Below are 19,206 nucleotides of genomic sequence, written 5' to 3'. Positions count from 1 at the left end.
TATAGGAGTGTGTGTGGTGTTGAATTTTCTTAATCCAATGTGAGGCTAGCGGCAGAGATTTACCGCGTCCAAGGCCTAATGTTTCAACATCCATTATTAAAAATATTCAATTCACAAATAATTTTATTCCAAAACATTGTTAAATCGAAAATGTCAAAGTTAAACTCTCGGAAACTAACCCAGTTCTTTTCTCCATAATAAATAAATTAAGCTAGGCCTAAATTCCTGGGTTCGTTGATTGCGAGCTAACTCAGCGAAGAAAATCGAAAAATTCGTGAATGAGAGTGAATTTGCGCCACGCGGCTACACCAAGGAGAATAAGGCTTTCGAGCTGTATAAAATCATCCTTGGAAAACCTACTTACGGCTTGTTGAAGAAAACATAGTTCCCCCCTTGCATGACCACTTGCGTTGCCCTTTAATCTACAGATCCAATCAAATCGGCTCCCCGCGAAACAAGTTTTTGAAAATTACGAATGTGCCGTCTCCTCTAAAATGACGAGAAAACGTTATCATATGACCCGTGGCGCCATCCATTATTTTTGAAAAAAAATTTGCCGGAAAACGCGTCTTATTTGAACGAAAAATTGAGAGATAGACGGCGCCACGGGTAGAATGATAAAGTTTTCTCGTCATATGGGAGCAGACGGCAGTATTCTTATTTTTTAAAAACTTGTTTCGCGAAATACTGAAATCCGACGTTTTGATTGGACCTCTAGATTAATATTCCCAACTCAATGTTAGAAACTACAAACCCAAACTAACCTAACCAAACCCAACCCAACCTAACCTAACCTTTGGGGTTGAAAATATTCGGTAGAATGGGAAGGCTATTATTAGATTGAATGGGATATTTCAATTATTATTGGGCTGGAAAAATGAAATTATTCGGTCGAAAGGGACGATACCAACCAAATTAACTTTGAACATACCTTAAACTTATATTTTCCTGTAAATGTAATTGCAATTGAATTTATCCTGTATTTAGTAGTACAAGTGAGTAATTTTTAGCCGTGAGGCATTGTACACATCCTTGCAAACCCGTTCCTCCTGAAAATTGCCTCTAGGTAGACTTTCATTTTCGCAGCCTCAATGGATACTTCCTTCGTAATATGTTTATTTTATACTTTCGATCTTACGTTATTTGAATGAAAAAGTCATACGTAAAGTTTGAAAACGAAACATTTATTTTCATATATATTTTATGATAACCCAATAAGGTTTAAGGTGAGGTAACTTTACGTTTAAACCTTCCGACAGTCTACAAGCGTATCTGTATATAACCAAATAATAAGTAAAAAATAATTTAAACGAAAACTTGTATTTATGTAAACAAATTGGTGTAAAACAGTATCGTGTACTTTTTCTTTGAGCAAAACTTCGAAGGCACATTGGTCATTGTTTTGACGACGCGAGACGAGGTACAAAAAAGTTAATTTATTTCTAGCCGAAGTCTCACTTCCCTTTTCTGTCAAGATACAATATCACTCCTGAGAAAACTGTTAACGCCAACGAAACCCCCAGAATGCATGCTCCGATTGTTCCCGTGGGAATGCCGTATTTGTCGGCCAAATTCATTTTCGCGTCCGCTCCTGTCGTCAGGGCCAGCATCAGAATGGCGCCGAAACCGGCGAACCCTCCGAGGAAGGCCCCGATCAGCGCCATCTGTGTCCTTATTTTGTGTTGCTGAATGCGAGGAGGGGGACCAGCTTTTTCTTCGTCCATTTTCATCTAGAAAGACCCAAAAGATAAGTTAAAGTATAAGTGTATATATAATATTGTTACATAAGTGTGACACTTCCTATTCTTCACATTCAAAAGTGTTACTGAGAGAGCTATTCACAAGACAGACTGCATTACGGGCTTCGTCGCCGTTTTGAGACTGCTTGCTAACGCGTCACACGCAGCCTTTGACAGCGCCTCGCTAAGGGGGATATTTCCTTCTGGTGATGACGTCACTCCGTTACTATCTCTCAGTAAAATATTCCCCAAAGTGACAAACTTATGGAACAATATTATAGACTTACTACACGTAAAATCCTCTCACATTAATAATTAATTTACCAAGCATTAGAAAAACGATACCCTAATTTAATCATTTATTTTAAAAAAATTTAAGAATCATAGCTATATAAGTCATTTTTTTAAATTTTATACTAAAAGAGACAGGATACTTCATGATTAAATTGTTTTAATAAAAATATATTTACATAAGGCGAGCTTTCAAGCCATAGTTTAATACATAATTATGTATATAAATATCTTTTAATTAAAAAAATTAGTCATGAAGTATCCAGTCTCTTTTAGCGTACAATTTAAAAAAAATTAAACTAATGTAATCTTAACTTTAACCGAGTCGCGTAAATAACGGCACTGTATGGCCTGCGGCGGGAAGGGGCCCCGAAAATAAGGGCCCCCATAAGATATTGGTTAAGAAAGGGCTTCAAAAATCGACTTTATTTACGTCACTGTCTCATATAGATTCCCCACATTTATTTTCGTCATAACTGTGGCGTTGCCAAGTTTACAAGTGTTCTTAATATTTACGAAGATAAATTTCGCCACCAATTTTCCAGTTCAAAATTTGGGAATTTAATATCATTGAAATAGTTGGGGCAAAAAAAAATAACTATACGTCGGTCGATAGATAATATCATGAATAAATTCATGATAATATCAACCCCTAGCGATCGTAAGATCAATTTGGGCAATCAAGGACTCAGAAAATTTGAAATTTGATATCTGTTATACCATTAAGTTGGGCAAACGGAAGCAAATAAAAAACGCATTCGATGTGAAACTTATATCGGGACTGTGCCAACTTGTTTTCCATATTTAACAAAAAGCGATGTGTAAGGAAAGCCCAACTTCAAAATCGTCCCAAAACGTGCCGTTCCAGCTTTTTCTCATAGCGGCCACCACGAGAAGCTCAATTAGATGCTGAATTTTACTGCACTAACGTCGTAAGTAAAGCGTAAGTAAAAGCGGACAAAATTCCATTAGTTAACGAACTTCTCACGTCGTCCGCTAGGTGGAGCTCTCACCCCCGTTTTCCTGCACCCCTAGCAACGGCAAGAACTACATTTCCCCAACAAATACCACTTCAACCACACTTCGTCCGCTAAAGTCTAAATACTGAAATAAATAACTTGATCGGGAGAAAATGTCCAACCCACCTTTAAGTATCAATCAGCGAGATGTTGCAAAAAAAAATGCCTTTTAATTAAAACGAGATTCCACGCGGTAAGTTTTGCGCCGAGTTCGGTAAAATTTGAACTGCCTGTCTGTCTTTTTTCAGATATATTCTTTTTGAGCATTTGAAGAACTCAAAGACGATAAAAGTAAATCCTATCTTTAGGTCTATCGAATTTATCTCGGTACTAAATATGTTGCGACAGCACTAAGCTACCCATTTCGCTTAATCCCTTTAACGATAGGATGGTAGCCCGGTTTACCGAACCTATTATCAGTTGAAGAGCTGGACGATACCGGATTCTTAATAACAATGTGAAGTATTCATGGCAGGCGGGCTGCGAGAGCTAGACGCGATGTGACCCGAATGTTTATATCTGTATTTCTCTTTCCCCAAAAGATCGAGTTTTATGGCTTTATGACGCTTGAGATAATAATAATCGTGGCCTATTTTCAAACTGAATCAGACAGTCTCAACCGCTGCTAATGCAATTTTTATTAGGCCATCTCTTTTCCGATCTTATCCAATGTATATAATGCCAATAATTCGTTTAGGCTTACGCCATAAGTTATAATTACGTTTATATATATTTAGTGTGAAAAATTTGTTATACCAAATAATTCGATCGAATACCAAATCAAATAGTCGTTTAAATCTATCTCTAGTGTGCGTAATATTTGGTTACACCAAATAATTTGATCGAATACAATTTAATTGAATATTCGATTCGTAAAATTGAAAAGTCGTTGAAATCTATCTTTAGTGTGCAAAATATTTGGTTACACCAAATAATTCGATCGAATACCAAATCGAAAAGTCGTTTAAATCTATCTCTAGTGTGCGTAATATTTGGTTACACCAAATAATTCAATCAAATGCCAAATCGAATATTTGATTCGTAAAATTGAAAGTCGTTGAAATCTATCTTTAAATAGTGTGATAAATATTTGGTTACAAATAATAATAATAATAATAATTGCTGATAAAATAGTCCAATATTCGAAATCGGGGGTAGGAAATATTTGGTATTTCAAATAGTTGGCGAAACTTATTCGAATAACCCGTTGGGTTTTTTTTCTTGATTCACAGGCCATCAAAAGAGAGAGCGATGGAAATTCCTAAATGTTTTCCTCTTAAAAAATCTACCTCGATATAGTGACGCTGCAATAGCCATTATTGGAATCATGTATTGCCATTCCATTTTCTCAGGCAAATTCGTTAAATTATTTGTCATTCGATATACAATTTGGTATTTGATCAGTTAACTGGCCTTGTGTTCATATCTAAAAGTATTTGAACAAACTATTCCACGTTTTATATATTCGATATGGCTAGAAATATAAATCGATCTCCAAAAAATTCCTAGACTTAGCACACACTTTCTTATATACCCAGATTAAGTGGTTAGGGCTAATGCGTGCTCTTTGCCTCGTCGTCACCGTGAATGCTTCAAGGGGTCCGACACTTTCCGAAAGTTTTCGATATTTTTGAACTGATTTTCTCCCAGATTGCAGAATTTTCAAGTTGATTTTAAGATTAGTTAAAATCTTTCTGTTAAGCGGACGGGTTGCACTTGCAGGGATACTTGCCGGGGCTTACGATAAGCTCGTGCTACTTTGTTTTTAAATTGCGAATTGTTGTTGATAGAGGCGCTTTTCGGATATAACGTCAATTGTACGTCACTCTGCACTTAATCATATATAATTATTTCGACAAACGGAAACTCGTTCTTGATATAGCACATAACAACTTTAAATGGCAAAATTTTATGTTCATTTTTTTGTAATATCTTTTTTGAAATGTGTAAAATCGCAAGCTCGATCACGATTGTTAATTTACTCACTTTTAAAATTAGGTTTATAAATAAGTAAATATCAATAGGAGGTATAGTTTTTTACGTTTGATATATTTCATGCCTGAGGTGATTTTCAGGTTTATAATAATAACCGCCCCAGAAAAAAATAAATCAGCTCAGTATCATGATTAAAATAACGATTTAGCAATTAGTTCAATATGTCATTGGTTCCCTAAAACCAATGCAATTAAATTTTATGTAAAATCTATAAATAAAAAATCATCTCATTGAAAATTCGCAATAAAAGAAACTAGTAAGACTTAGTGTTCTGTGGTAGAACGTTCACCTGTAGTACAGGAGGGCTCGGGTTCGAATCCCACCCGATACTAATGCAAATTGTAAAACATTTATACTACACCTATGACAAAAAGAGGGCTCTTTTGTAAAAAGCTTTTCCCTAATTCCAAGAAACTGCGAACGCAGTGATTACACTTTGCCCCGAAAATGCGTCGACAGACAGACCCACAGACAGACACGGTGATTGTAAAACCCCTCCTAGGGGAGGTAAAAATTGAGTATAATTTCGTTACTGCCTTCAAAGTATCATACGTAACGCAAGCGTTACAGAGCCGAAATTACATTCTTCAAACTGGGTGGAGAATTTCGCGCATCTCTAATGGGGGCGTATTGTCACATAAACAGGCAATTTCTCTGCTACAATGACGTTGAATGAACGAAAACCGCCACACGTGCCAAAAAAAACCATTTTGAAACGCATTAATCCCTTTATATAATAGAGTCTGTCATTTGTCAAAAATTACTTTTGATTTTTCTAACACGACTCCTCCTCGGCCTGGCCCACTACCAACTCACGCAGCTCCATCCCATCCTGCGTACAACGTTAAATTTAATAGCTTCGTCTTATTTTGTACGCAATCCGTTAAAACATTATAATCTAATCGTCTTTAGTACAACAAATGATCTGCCCTAAATCTAAACTAATCATTAATCATTTTAACTCTGTATTTAAAGGATTTAACTCCGCGTATTTAATAGAATTAAACGGAAAATATTTTGTAAATCTTACCATTGCGAATGGGTTAAATCTTTCTTAACCGGAACAGGCTTTGGAAATCTTCGACCAGAATCGTTTAAAGCGAAACGTTTTAAGGGAAAGTTATTTTTAAGACACACGCGTAAACGAGGTTTTTTCGAAATAAATTGGGCGCTGGATGGGGGCCAACTCGGAGCGGGAATGTCATTGCACCTTGTTAATAAAATACACGTTGAGGGGACTGAAGGAAATGCTAGATTCAATGAGAGCCTCATGCGACGCCTTGTCCGCCTTTCAAATTAACACTTTATCGCCGCTGTGTTATCAGTGAAGATTAATTTTAATTTTGATTCGTTTTTCTAGATACGTATGTAAATATTGATTAATATTTCATTTTCCTGAGCAATGTTGATTGTTCGTGATATTTATAATCGTGATTTGTCTTGATATTTGATAATCGTGATTTGTCTTGATATTTGAAAATCTTGATTTGTAGTGATATATTTAAATTTTGTTTGTGATAATTATAATTTTGTGATATTTATAATTTTGTGATTTTAATAATTTTGTGATATTTATATATTTTGTGATATTTATATATTCTGTGATATTTTTAATTTTGTGATATTTTTAATTTTGTGATATTTATAATTTTGTGATATTTATAATTTTGTGATATTTATATTTTTTGTGATATTTATAATTTGTGATATTTATATTTTTGTGAGATTTGTAATTTTGTGATATTTCTAAATTTTAAACTTCGTAATATTTCTATCTTGGTGATATTTCTAATGTTTTCGCGGTATTTCTATCTTGGTGATATTTCTAACGTTTACCTGGTATTTCTAACTTTTTCGATATATAGATTTTTCATAATATTCAAAAAAATTTATATTACCCGTTATTGTTAAAATTAGAATAAATATCACATTTAGATATCAACTTATTAATTTTAGTCGTATAAATCGCAGACGATTTGGAATGTTAATAGACGTTTCTATAAAATAAATTGTACAAAAAATGGAAATATAAGTTACTTCTATTCTATAATTCTTATTTTTATTCGTAGATGTTTTTTCAGGTTTTCAAAACTGCTAACTTCGGTCACTTTTTCGACAGCAGTGACGTAGGCAAATATTCGTCACGTGGGATAACTATGTAAAATTTGTTAGGGGTCGTGAAGGGGTTGGAAATGTAAAATCAGGGGGCTGCTGACACAAAAATCACCCTTGGCTACTGCTATAAAGAGGTTGTTAAATTTTGATTGTTTAATGGTCAAAATTACGAACTTACCATTTCATCATCATTTTCCATGATTGTTACTGACGATGCCTAGTTTCTTAGGATCTGGAGATTTTTCAAGGTTGAGTTTTTAATTGATTGATTCGGAAAAGTCGCTTATCCTGAAATGATAATAATTCTGTGAAAAAAGAATAGTTTTGTTTCGGTTGAACACTGGACGTTAGAATCTTTCTTTGCCGACATTTCGTAAACTTGGAAGTGCTTTTAAAAAGGCCCTCCTATTAAACCCGGTCGCGACAGATTTAAATAGCCACATGTATAATCGTTTGAAAAATTCGGATCGAATTTAATGTAGCTCGTCCCTTCCGTCACGTGACTCGCGAGCTTTTAAAAGAGTATCATTTCGAAAAACTACAATCTTAGGTAAGAACCCTGATACCGGGTAAGGAAGGCCTTTGATTTGGCCCACTAAACCTCGTTGGCACCTATAAACTATTGTCGATCTGATTATGAAGTTCACACATGCGTCGCAAACTAAATTAACGCCGTGTGTAACTTATAATTCAAGATCGTGAGACTAATTTTGCTTGAGCCAAGGCCCATTGAAAATTATAAATGCTTACATACCGAAAACTAACGCTTTGTTACGCGACATAATGACAAATCATTGAATCGCAACCTAAAATCGACTCTTAAGAACATTCGCTTCGTTTCAGAAGCTACTTATTTGAAAAGTTCTGATCAAAAACACGTTTTTACCTGTATTTATTCGCCAATAACCAGACAAAAACAACTTACAAGAAGACGACCCGAGGTGTTACACACCGATTTTGTTCAAACTCATGTAACTTGAAAAATCCTAAAGCGAATTTATTCAATGGGCAACGGTTTTACCATGGCAACGAAAAATGTTTTTGACAACATAAAATGGAAATTTTCCCATTGAAAATAACATGGGATTTGGACCGATTCCAAGGGTCCCCCCTGTGAAAGATTTTAAAAAATTCAAAAATTTTAAAATACCAAAAGTATAAAACAAAATTTAAAAATTGACGAAAAAAATCAAAATTGATCACATTTTGATCAATTTGAACCAAATGGGTGAAAATGAACCGATATGGCTTAAATAGGTAACACTTCCATTTGCTGTTGTCAAAAACCTTTTTCGTTGCCATGGCAAAACCGTTACCCATTGAATAAATTCCCTTTAGGATTTTTCAAGTTACATGAAGTTCTACCAATCCCTCGAGTTTGACCGAAATCGGTGTGTAACACCTCGGGTCGTCTCCTTGTTAGTACTTCAGTCTATTTATACGAAATTAAAAGTCCATTTAATACGTGTCTCAGTAAAGTAGACATTTTATAGAGTTATTACTAGTAACTACAATGGTCTTTCTAGAGGGTGAATGCCATAGTCTTAACATCGAAGCAACTTAAAAACAAAGTAAATGATCAAAGTCTCGCTTACGGCTTATGCTGGAGCTTGCCTCTGTCGTTCAGCTAGCGGACAAGTAGAAGTCAGTCGTTGTTGCAATTTCCCGAGAGCAATTACGAAGCTTGTTACTCGGGAGGACGAGATTCAATGAGCCCTCGCTCTGTATCAACCGTGGATAATGCTTTCTGAAAGGATGCAACGACGAGCCTTGATAATACACAACGAGAGAAATTGGTGTACGGGACAATGGAAACCTTTACACTAAACAACTATTCGCGAATATAAAGATCAGACGCTGTTTATACGATAAATCTTTGCTAATGGGATAACAGCCACGTAATAATAAAGATGCGAGTCCCGATTTAGGACAGAATTTAAACAGTAGTCACCCAGTAACGTATCCAAATATTCGTCAAAGGCGGGGTCAGATTGGGTAAAAATTAATAAATTCAAACCTACTCGCAAAAACCACCTTGTTTCAGTGGCGTAGCTAGCATGGGTGGCACCCGGTGTGGATATCATGGTGTGCTACTTACTAGTCAAAACTGTAAAAAGGTTTTTCCGAATTTCTCTAGGTTGTGTAAGTTTTTATTTTTTTCGCGGTCGGGTGTCACCCCCAAAACGGCCCCAAATGGGTGGCACCCGGTGCGGGCCACCTATACCGCCCCCCCAGTTTTGCCACTGGCTTGTTTACGTCACTGTAGCTTACAGTAGTCGGTCCGACTTCTACGGTTTTGGTGGGGTAAACTGGGTCGGTAGTGCTGTCCAATTAATACTCAAATATTTAGTCTACTCATACTAATGTAGAGAAAATGCGTCAAATTAAAAAAAATCAACGTTTGGGATCGGTTGTACTAGAGATGTAAACTTGTCGGATAATTTCCCGCTTTTAAACAAAGTAAAAAAATGGTTTTCATTGCATGATTATCCTAATATTGTTTCACGGAATTTTTAACTAATTTTTTCGAATCCAAAACTAAAACTAAACCTCTAGACTATTTTTGGAAAATTTTCAAAATTTAATTTTTCCGTAATCACTCTGGAATTACAGTCCAAGTTGGCAAAGAGTTGTTAGCTCGGTAGCCTGCCTTTTATAAGGGGTCTTCAGACTAGAAATTTTAAACGGCAATTTTTCGTCCAAAATGTTTTTCAACTATTTGCTAATAAAATAAGCTTTGGGGAACCAACATGTTTTTTAGATGAAATGGTATTATTCCTTGACACTGTTGACAGTACCTATTTTACGGATTTTAAGTACTACCCACAATTAACTAAAATTAACCAAAATTCGGATAAGATTGGTAATTATGTCACTTTTCCAAAAATTTAGTTGTCAAAAACAATTTTACCCCTACCCAAAAATGACTTCCTTACTGAAAATACTAGTACTCAACTTTTGAACTGTGCAAATACGACTGAAATGCCCACGAAAATACGCCCTAATGCACGAGTTATGAGACCTTTGACCCATCGTCCGCTTAGTATACATGTATAATTTTACTGAATTAGCAGCTAACACCTTTTGTTTTTTTTTGTAGACGATAGGATAAACCTAATTAATTTCTCTTGATTATGGTAAAATCATGATTACATTTTTAATCATGTTTATTATTAGCATATTGATCTTCTCTTCGCACAAAGTGAAATGTAACGAAGATTTTAAAACATATTTTTTTTCATACCAATCTCACTTGGGGATTGGTATGTATTAGTTTGACGTATATTGTAGCCGATAACGCCGCCCCATTTTGTATAACTCTCCAACAATTAGGTCTAGATGGCTCAATGATAAGCAAATCGATAGGAAAAATCATATCCTGTATAGCAAATTAAAATATTTTAGAATCAGTTTCCCTAAAGTTGGTCATTTGCCCCATTTTAGTGGTTTTTGTCGATTTTCGTCTTGAAATCTAAATACATTTCTGAAATTAAGTCTGATTTGGATAAAAATTATATTATTTGTTAGGTCATAGTCCTTATTTCTACTTTTTTAGTTGCATCAGAACACTTCAATTTCTAGACCTTATAATTCGCGTATGCACTACAGTGATATTTACATTTAATACGAAATGAATATTAAGACCCTCTCGCCATCTACCTAGAGATATTTGATATTTCCAACTTTGAACTGACCAAAGTTTCTTTTCTGGTTTTCTTCGAAGGTCCAAAGGTTAAAAACTATAGCAATGGCGGTTTTTTATCGTTCATTTTTGTTATTATTACTATAATGTTTTTGTATGGTAAAAATCTCCTAGGTTGTTAATATTTAAAGAATTTATTTCTTTAATGGAGAGGGTGTCTGAAATATCATATTGGTGGACAGGATATTGAGATAGCATTGTAATGGATTTTTCTTTGTGCTTAAGTTACTTTTAGGGTGTTAGTGCATATTGTTCGGTCGCGCGCGACTTCTTGTTTTTAACTAATGTAGCTCTTTCGTTTAAACGCTTATCATGGTGAAAATATTATAATTTTTTTTTTAATTCATCTATTTTTTTAACCATTGTATAAAAACGACCGTAAATTAACAAATGAGGTAGTGCAGTTTGTATTTCGACCCTGATCGTCTCTTAATTGCATATATGATTTTAAATTAAAGATGACGTATTTTTTTAACCGTCGTAAATTCTGTGGTTATCTATCATGAACAGGTATTATAAACACTACTAAATCAAAATTGACGCATTGTAATTTCTATTTTTAACCCTTGGCTAGTCATTTGGAATTGGAAACGAAATATTTCCTCTTCTTCAAGTTCTGGCAATGAAAATATGACAAGTTCTGAGATGTCAATAATTATGGTACGTCTGGCAACGCTGAGTGTGACCCTTACTTGGTTAAAAGTTACTTATCTAATAGAACATGCATTACCAAAGTTAAAAATAAATTGTCTAGCTTAAAGGGAGTATAACCTTTTCAGGAATTTTGGCCAGTAAATAATTCCCTCCCATCATTTTTCTAACCACGTGTTATAAGTAGCGTGAAATACAGTGATTTTGGAAGAATTATCCCACTAAAAGTATCCCCGCTTTGGTAGTGCTTTAATATATCATATCTACTAGAACGCGTTTCGTGAATCTAAAGCCACGTACCTCATTATTAAGAATTTATATTTGAATAAATATCCAAACTATAATGGAAATAATTAATATATAGCTCGAATATTGTTGTTTATATGTTAATTAAGATTACATTTAAAAAATAAACACTAAATATGAACCAATGAAGGTTTCAAGCGAGTAAACCTCTTCAGGGTGGGCACGCTTCCTCTAATAGAAGAATTGGGTATTTCTACTATCGTTCGAGACTAGCGCCATGAGCGAGAAAAGAGAGAAGCTATGGCGCACCCTACGAAACAAGGAGGGTTCTACTCCTTTTAAGAAGAAATAAAATTGGCATTCCGCAAGGGTCCATATTATCGCCCCTATTGTTTAACATTTATATTAATGACCTTGTACACTCAATACCGAAAAATTTACTTCGCTTGTATGCTGATGATACGATCTTGCTAGTAGAAAATAAAAATTTAGAGGCTCTAATAAAAACAGCCAATGAATATATGAACTTGCTTATCACTTGCTTAAATAATTATGATCTAAAAATTAACATTGCAAAGACTCAATATATTGTATTCGGCCTCCCTGGCAAAAAATTCTGGATGCTTTGTGTAAGATCACTATAGGGGGAAATATCATAAACAGAGTGTTTTCTTATAAATATCTTGGACTGTATTTTGATGATAAATTAACCACCTTTGCAGTATACTGATAAGATCTAGCTATACTCTGAAACAATGTTAAATTATTTTCCCCAGGCGCACATTATTTGAATTAAACCAGACCATTTTTTACCACTATTTAATCTACGGAATTGTGGAGTGGGGGAACACCAAAAATCATAATTTAAACAGAGTTTATCTACCTCAGAAAAGAGCACCAAGATATATCTATAATGTGCCTTAGCTAACATCATCGCTACCGCTATTTCACAAATCCTCAATTTTAACCATATTGTTACGTAGGTAAAAGGACCATTCAGGAGTTTGGGTTAAAATACTTTTATTACAAACTCTATACAAGGAAATACAAATCTTGGTCCCGAAAGGAACGGATGGTCGCGGACTAAAACGAGGAGGTTGCGGCCCGGCCTCTTTCAGCTTCTCCGGGGCTGCGCTTTTTCAGCGTCTGTCCACCAGAAAAGGTCAAGAACGAAGACCCCGAGGCTAAAAACAGCCCAATAGGCGCTTAAATAAATCATCCTCCCAGGAAATCACCAAGAAGTAATATTTCTAAGAGCCAGGACCCGCAAGGTATTGTTTATATAGTGCTTGTGGAAATAATGGAAATGTTTTACCTGTAAACAGAACGTCGTGTTTTTGCCAAGCCTTAATATGTCAAAAAAACTACCTGGTTAACAGAGAACGCCATGGGGAACGCTTTTTGCTGCCGTAAAGGTAAAAAAATGTCCATTATTTTAACAAGCACTATATAAACAGTGACTTGCAGGTCCTAGCTCTCGGAAATATTACTTATTGGCGATTTCCTGGGAGCCTGGGAGGAGGATTTATTGAAGCGTTTATAGCCATACCCCCTTCCATTCATGAAAACTCCTCGGAAAATAGGCAAAAGGTTTTGAGACAAATAAATATTTTTGGTTTTTAAAACTTTTTATATAGATTTCACTTAAAAATAATTTTTTATTCAATATTTTAGAGCTATGCAGTTCAAAATGGCGAGGTTGTGGTTTGAAGTTGGAAAAGTTCAATTGACCCTCGAAAATTCCTCAAAAAATGGAAAATCCCATGAAACCCTTTAAATTTGTTAAAAAATCAATTTATCCCATTTCGCAAAAATATCCATTAAAAATCCCACGATCGGAGCGCGTCTCTTCCCACCTAGCGGTAGCGTCGATTAAACCAAGTATTTCGGGAGGGTTACTGGTTTTGCTGTTTCCGTCCGGTAACGCGACAATATTTCAAATCGTTGATTACTCGATTCTACAGTTTATATTTAAAAACTTAAAGTGTTGGTTGCACGAAATTTTAGCTATGGCTAATTAATGATTCATTAGAAAGAGCAAACATTTTATAGCAAGTACAGAAAATTTCATCAAAATCGGTTAAGTGGTCATTGATATATTATATAAAGAAGTCGAAATGGTGGAAATCGAGTTTTTCGGCGAATTTCCACACTTTTAAAATTCTTCTCGGCACCCATGACGTCAGAAAATGCGAAGCGTATTATTGGCTAATGGTCTTTAATACATTTCTTTACATCTGGGATTAAAAGCGGGTTGATTTAACACCCAGGAAAAAGTCCTACGCAGTAGTAATTGAAATAGGCATACACAAGCCTACGTAGTAGAAAAACGATATGAAACAGAAGGCTCCTTGTAAATTCTTCTTAAAAAGTCGGGTCGCGCGCGCGTAATTTTTTTTTAATTCGATAATAAGCCTAATATTATGATTAAAAACCTCTGGTTTGAAAACTTCTACAAGTAAACCGAATCCCTCCACTTCAGTTCCTTCTATTTTAGGAATAAAACTACAGCTTTGATTTGCCCCAAATTGCTCGTGCTACGGAGGATAGAAATTTGCCGAAAATTTCAGGATTTTGGGGAGCGAAAAAGGTCAGTTTCGGACTCAAAGTTAATTCACTTAGGCTTGGAAATTTGTTTCGACAATGACATTTTTGGAAAGAGAACGTCCTGGGCTTCAAAACAAGCCCGCATTCATTCGTTTTTATTACTATCGATTTTTAGTGCAACCAACACTTTAAAAATTGACAATGCGAGGCTATTAAATTTGAATAACCAAATAAGGATAACTAGATATGTTCTTATCTTGAAGTAGAAAAGTGTAATATGGAGAAAAAAGTGAATTCAATATTTTATAATGCAATGAAAAAATATAACAATGCATACAGCGAGATAAAAACATGCCCTTCCATTCATTAAATTAGAAAATTATTGAAAAAAATTGTTTTAAGGGGTACTTTATGAAGAATCACATGCAATCTTTTTTATATATTGTATTTTTCTTTTTTTTTCTTTTTATATATTTATATTCTGTTTATATTTTTATATATTTTTTCTTTTTTTACCTTTTAATGTTAAATACATTTACTCTTGTTCTTTGATTTATATTTAAAATATTAAAAAAAACCTCTTATAGCAATTCTGAACGCCCACAAATTGACTCGGCCCTTTATATCAAATTTGTAACATATTTTGGTTGTGATATTAATAAAAATTGAATTGAATTGAAAAAATTGAATCTAATTTCTAGGTATTTAAATAGTCTTATTATTATTTTTTCGGTAAACTAATTTGATTTCAAAAACATTTACCGAAATTATACGATTTTTAAAATACTACGCGTATTTTTAGGGGGGACTTTATTCCACAGCGGCATAGCACATCATTTTGTTTAAATCCAGGAAAAGTGGCGAGGGGGTTGAGGGTAGGAAACCCGGAATTTTTACCCCTCAAATAATTCGTCGAGGGTCGAGGCTCTAGTATTAGACTTTATGTCTGTATTTACTTTTGGTACAAGCGTTTACTATAAACATAAATTTCAAGTTTTTCGATTTTATCGTACCTGTTCGGGTCGGGTTTAAAATTTAAAATTGGTTTTTGGGCCGGAGCGGGTCGGGTTTTCGAAAGAAATAATTTTGGCGGGCTGGTTCGGGTCGGGTTTCAATTTAGTATTTGTTAATCGGGTCGGGTCGGGTAGGGCTTTGAAACTAGCAGACCCGACTCATTTCTTCTCCATTGACAGACGCCTGGACGGGCGTTCTATTGCAGTAACTCGCCACCAGCTGAAACACAATCTGAAATGAAAAATAGTAATTACGAAATGGAAACAATCGTGTTCAACAAAATTCCACCTTTAGTTGGTTTCTCGCAAAATTTTACGGAATAGTTAACGCTATAATACATTAACTAATTTTTCCGTCGAATGTGAACACAGGTATAGTCTATTTGAGTGACATACTCGTTAGTGGTATTACAATTTTCTTTACAGTCAAAGTAGACAAATCTCTTCACTTAGTTCCAGCGTTGCCAGACGTACGATAATTATCGTAAATGTCGATAATTACGAACTAATTTTTGGGCCGTGTGATAATTTCAAAAGCGTACTATATAATACGCATTTTTCGATAATTCTGCTTGCGCATACGATAATTTTTCAATTGGCTGAAAACCGAAGGTAATTCATAAAACGTTGAACGCAAAAATATTGCGTCCGACTTCAATGCAATTAAATAGGAATCGTGCGCAAAATATTTTTCCATCGAGCAAAATTCGTGATTCATAAAAATGTTCAAACGCCGCTGTGCACAGAAAGTAAAAAAATATTCTGCGTGCGACTGTAAGTCCGAAATAATGTAGGTAAACGGAGTACAACAATTTTATTATCTAATATTGCTTGAGAACGTGTATTTTTACCAAAAGCACTTTATCTGCTTCAATTTTTTATAATTTTTTCCGTTAAATTTTCAATCTACCAATAAAATAAATTAGCCTTTTCAGTTTACATAGAGCCACGTAGTGGCAAATGCAAGAAACTCATAAACTGTTGGATTTTCGTCTGCTAAGCAGCCGAAAATCCAGCAGTTCATGCGCTTCTCGCATTTGCCCCTACGTGGCTCTATGTAAATTGAAAAGGCTAATTGAAGAAATATTTTCGTTTTGTAAATTAAATTATACGTACGTCGTTAGCGAAGTTAGCGTATATGCTAAGCCTAAGCACCAGAAACTGAATATGAATCGTCTAGATTTTGGTTTTCAGCGTTTATAAAAATTTAGATTTCCAAAATTTAACGTCTCTAGTCCCACAAAATTCAAATTTAAAATCAATTTTCTTTTTCTGGCAACGCTGCTTCGTCCGAAGGCGGCTTAAAGGGGCATTAATTAATTGCCACAGGGCCACATATGTCGCAAACGAATTTAACGCTGCGTCGAACTGCCAGATAACGTTTGAGGAAGAATATCATTAATAATAATAATAATAATAATAAATTTTAAATGAGTTAAACAGAAACCAAGAACTTCCCATAAGCATGGAAGAATAACCTTTATCTTCCATGCCATAAGTAACTAGAACTCTCATTGGAATGGCGGGAAGCCCGCCGATTTGAATCCCTAGCTTTGGCCTATATGCTTTGCTTGGCGGAGCTCCGACAGCTACGCCATCATACACAATTGCTCGAACTAAAGAGATATATTTTATCACGAGTGATCAGGTTTATATTACTGATAAAGTAGGCATTGATACTAATTACTATAGAAAATATGCTTTACGCTTTTAGTGGAGGTCTGTTCAATTTACGTAACACCAAGTCTTAGCGATTTAAGCTTGCGTTTTACTGTTTTAAACAGCGAAGTATGGAAGTGGCTTTCATTTGTCTGTGACCGTACTAAGGGATTGAAAAATTACTAAGGTAAATAATTTTTTTGGCGTTTATAAGATTATATTATCCTTCAAATAATTCATTAAGTGATTTATCTAGCTTATGTTTGATGTTAGGTGAGAAAATTTAATAATAATATTATGAATCTTAAAAGGAATTCGTGATACTGTGAAAATTTCCTAATGTGTTATGTTGACATTGCTAGAACTTGAACTTTAGTAGATTTCTTATAGAAGATAGATACACATAAAAGCATAGATTTACTTTTCCTTTGACAAATTTAAAAATTGTTCATACCAAAAGAGTTCATTTCTACTTCAGTCATTGAAATTTTCCCATTTCCCAAAGAAAGCAAAAGGAAGTTGCAGTGTGTATATTTGTATTTATATCATACCAAAATGGAGACGACCCAAGGTGATTTTCATCGATTTTGTTTAGATTTGGGAGATAAGTAGAACTTTATGTAACTTGAAATTTCCCAAAAGGAAAAGTTTCAACGGGCTTTAGTTTTGCTATGGCAATCAAAAATGTTTTTGATTTCTATGTTTAAACCTCCTTTCCAGAAGGATCGAGTAAACACTTTTCGCAAAAAGTTGGAATTCGTGCAACACTAGCCGAAAGTTTAGAACTATAGGTGCCACTAGATTCAACTAAATATATACTTCGGGTAATGTGGAATTGCGATCAGATTCTACATTTACCGTAAATATCAAGGTTCAAAATGAATAACCTTTATCTTTGAACTCATACATACCCCGAATAGCATTAACACAGCCCAAAGCACAGCGCCGTATCTGTATCCCATGTAGTCAATGAACAATCCGCCCAGAAAGTCGCCCAAGGTGATCCTGATAAGCGATAAAAGATAAACACTTCAGTTAAGGCATTGTATTTTTGTTCATTAGGTGCCTGGGATCTGCCAGCGCTTCCATGTCTACTAAAGCTGGGTTGACTAAGTTTGCGATTCTAAAGATCGCCTTTATGAAGGTCGATATCACCATTCTCAAGGTCAAGATCGCCCTGTTTAAACTAGTTTTTTTTATAATAATATTTTAGTATATTTTCGAGTCAAACATTTTTAAATTGTGGGGACTGCAACTTCTTTTAAAATTTTCATTTTCCACTCCGCTAAATATCTGGTATATTACGATAGGAAGTTTCTTCAGGTGAGTTGTTTAACATAATCTTCTCCCGATATGGCATAAAACAGTAGGAATATAAGCTTCTACAGACGTTTGACCCTAAAGGTCAATCAACAGCGCTCCAAGTGACAAAAGCGTTAAATCTGATTAATCATTCCTAGTAGTAAATATGATAGTGATAATATGGTTATTCCAGCATATCTATCGGGTAGAAGTGGTATAGAAAAATTGTAGTAGCATAAGCCTATCATAAGGTCCCCATAAGTAAAGGTCTAGGCGAAATGCATTATGAATGCGCGCAAGCCGTGCACGAACGTTTTTAAACTTCGAACCACGCGGGAGAAATCTCCGTCTCGAGCCCTTAGCACCGTAGCCAAGGCTTATTCGCAATTTCATCGCTTCAAAACTTAAAATTAACACTTATCTTTGCCATATGATTCATCAGAACCTAAACCGGTCTATTAGAAATAAGAGTTGCGTTTCTGAAGGTATTTATTTTTAAAACTTGAGATTTAGACGCGATTTTTGTGGCATCACCCGAGCGTGGCTGCTCTACCATGGACTAATTGTTAATTAGTCCATGGCTCTACCAAGTAAGATAATATTTTAGATGTAGAAATTTTGAAAAAGAAGATGTCGCTACTGCCCTATCGTCGTACGATAATTTTCGTCTTGCATGGACAATACTGTAAACATGGGGCTCTATGCTATACCTTTACTTATGGGGACTTTGTGATAGGCTTATGGTAGTAGGGAGTATGTATTCCCGCTACCACGTGTGCATCTTTTACATGGCTACTGAGTGTATGATTATCCCGCTAAATATCTCGTGGTAGATGTGGTAGATTTAATGCCTTTCGTTAAAATGAAATACTCAATTTTTTATTTTGATTGACTGCCATCTAGGTGCAACAAACACAGCACACCAC

The 19,206-nt window shown here is 35.0% G+C and overlaps 1 protein-coding gene and 1 long non-coding RNA gene across 4 annotated transcripts in view; both read right to left on the bottom strand.

The window, feature by feature from the left end:
• Nucleotides 1–1,163: 1,163 nt before the first annotated feature.
• LOC149951539 (uncharacterized) lies at nt 1,164–8,897 on the bottom strand. 2 transcript variants are annotated; one of them, XR_016480022.1, is made up of 3 exons: nt 8,755–8,897; nt 7,338–7,447; nt 1,164–1,730 (listed from the first exon to the last, which is right to left on the bottom strand). It is a non-coding gene; the product is annotated as an uncharacterized LOC149951539 (long non-coding RNA). The 2 variants fall into 2 exon arrangements; XR_016480023.1 differs by lacking the exons at nt 7,338–7,447; nt 8,755–8,897 and adding an exon at nt 6,075–6,392.
• A 5,896-nt stretch (nt 8,898–14,793) lies between these two features.
• The window catches only part of LOC149951538 (uncharacterized), a 28,222-nt gene continuing 23,809 nt past the window's right edge, over nt 14,794–19,206 (bottom strand). For both annotated transcript variants that reach the window (XM_090170059.1, XM_090170058.1), the window contains exons 6-7: nt 17,890–17,983; nt 14,794–15,551 (exon numbers count right to left, since the gene is read on the bottom strand). In XM_090170059.1, coding sequence (XP_090026185.1) covers nt 15,465–15,551; nt 17,890–17,983 — 181 coding nt within the window. In that variant the 3' untranslated portion in view covers nt 14,794–15,464. The remainder of the gene's footprint in view (nt 15,552–17,889; nt 17,984–19,206) is intronic.

This window comes from Leiobunum rupestre, chromosome 3, assembly GCF_980474605.1.
Source record: "Leiobunum rupestre chromosome 3, qqLeiRupe1.1.hap1, whole genome shotgun sequence".
In the NCBI taxonomy this organism is placed as follows: Eukaryota; Metazoa; Arthropoda; class Arachnida; order Opiliones; family Sclerosomatidae; genus Leiobunum; species Leiobunum rupestre.
Note: the sequence above shows the minus strand (reverse complement) of the source record. Positions and strands in the feature narration are given on the sequence as shown.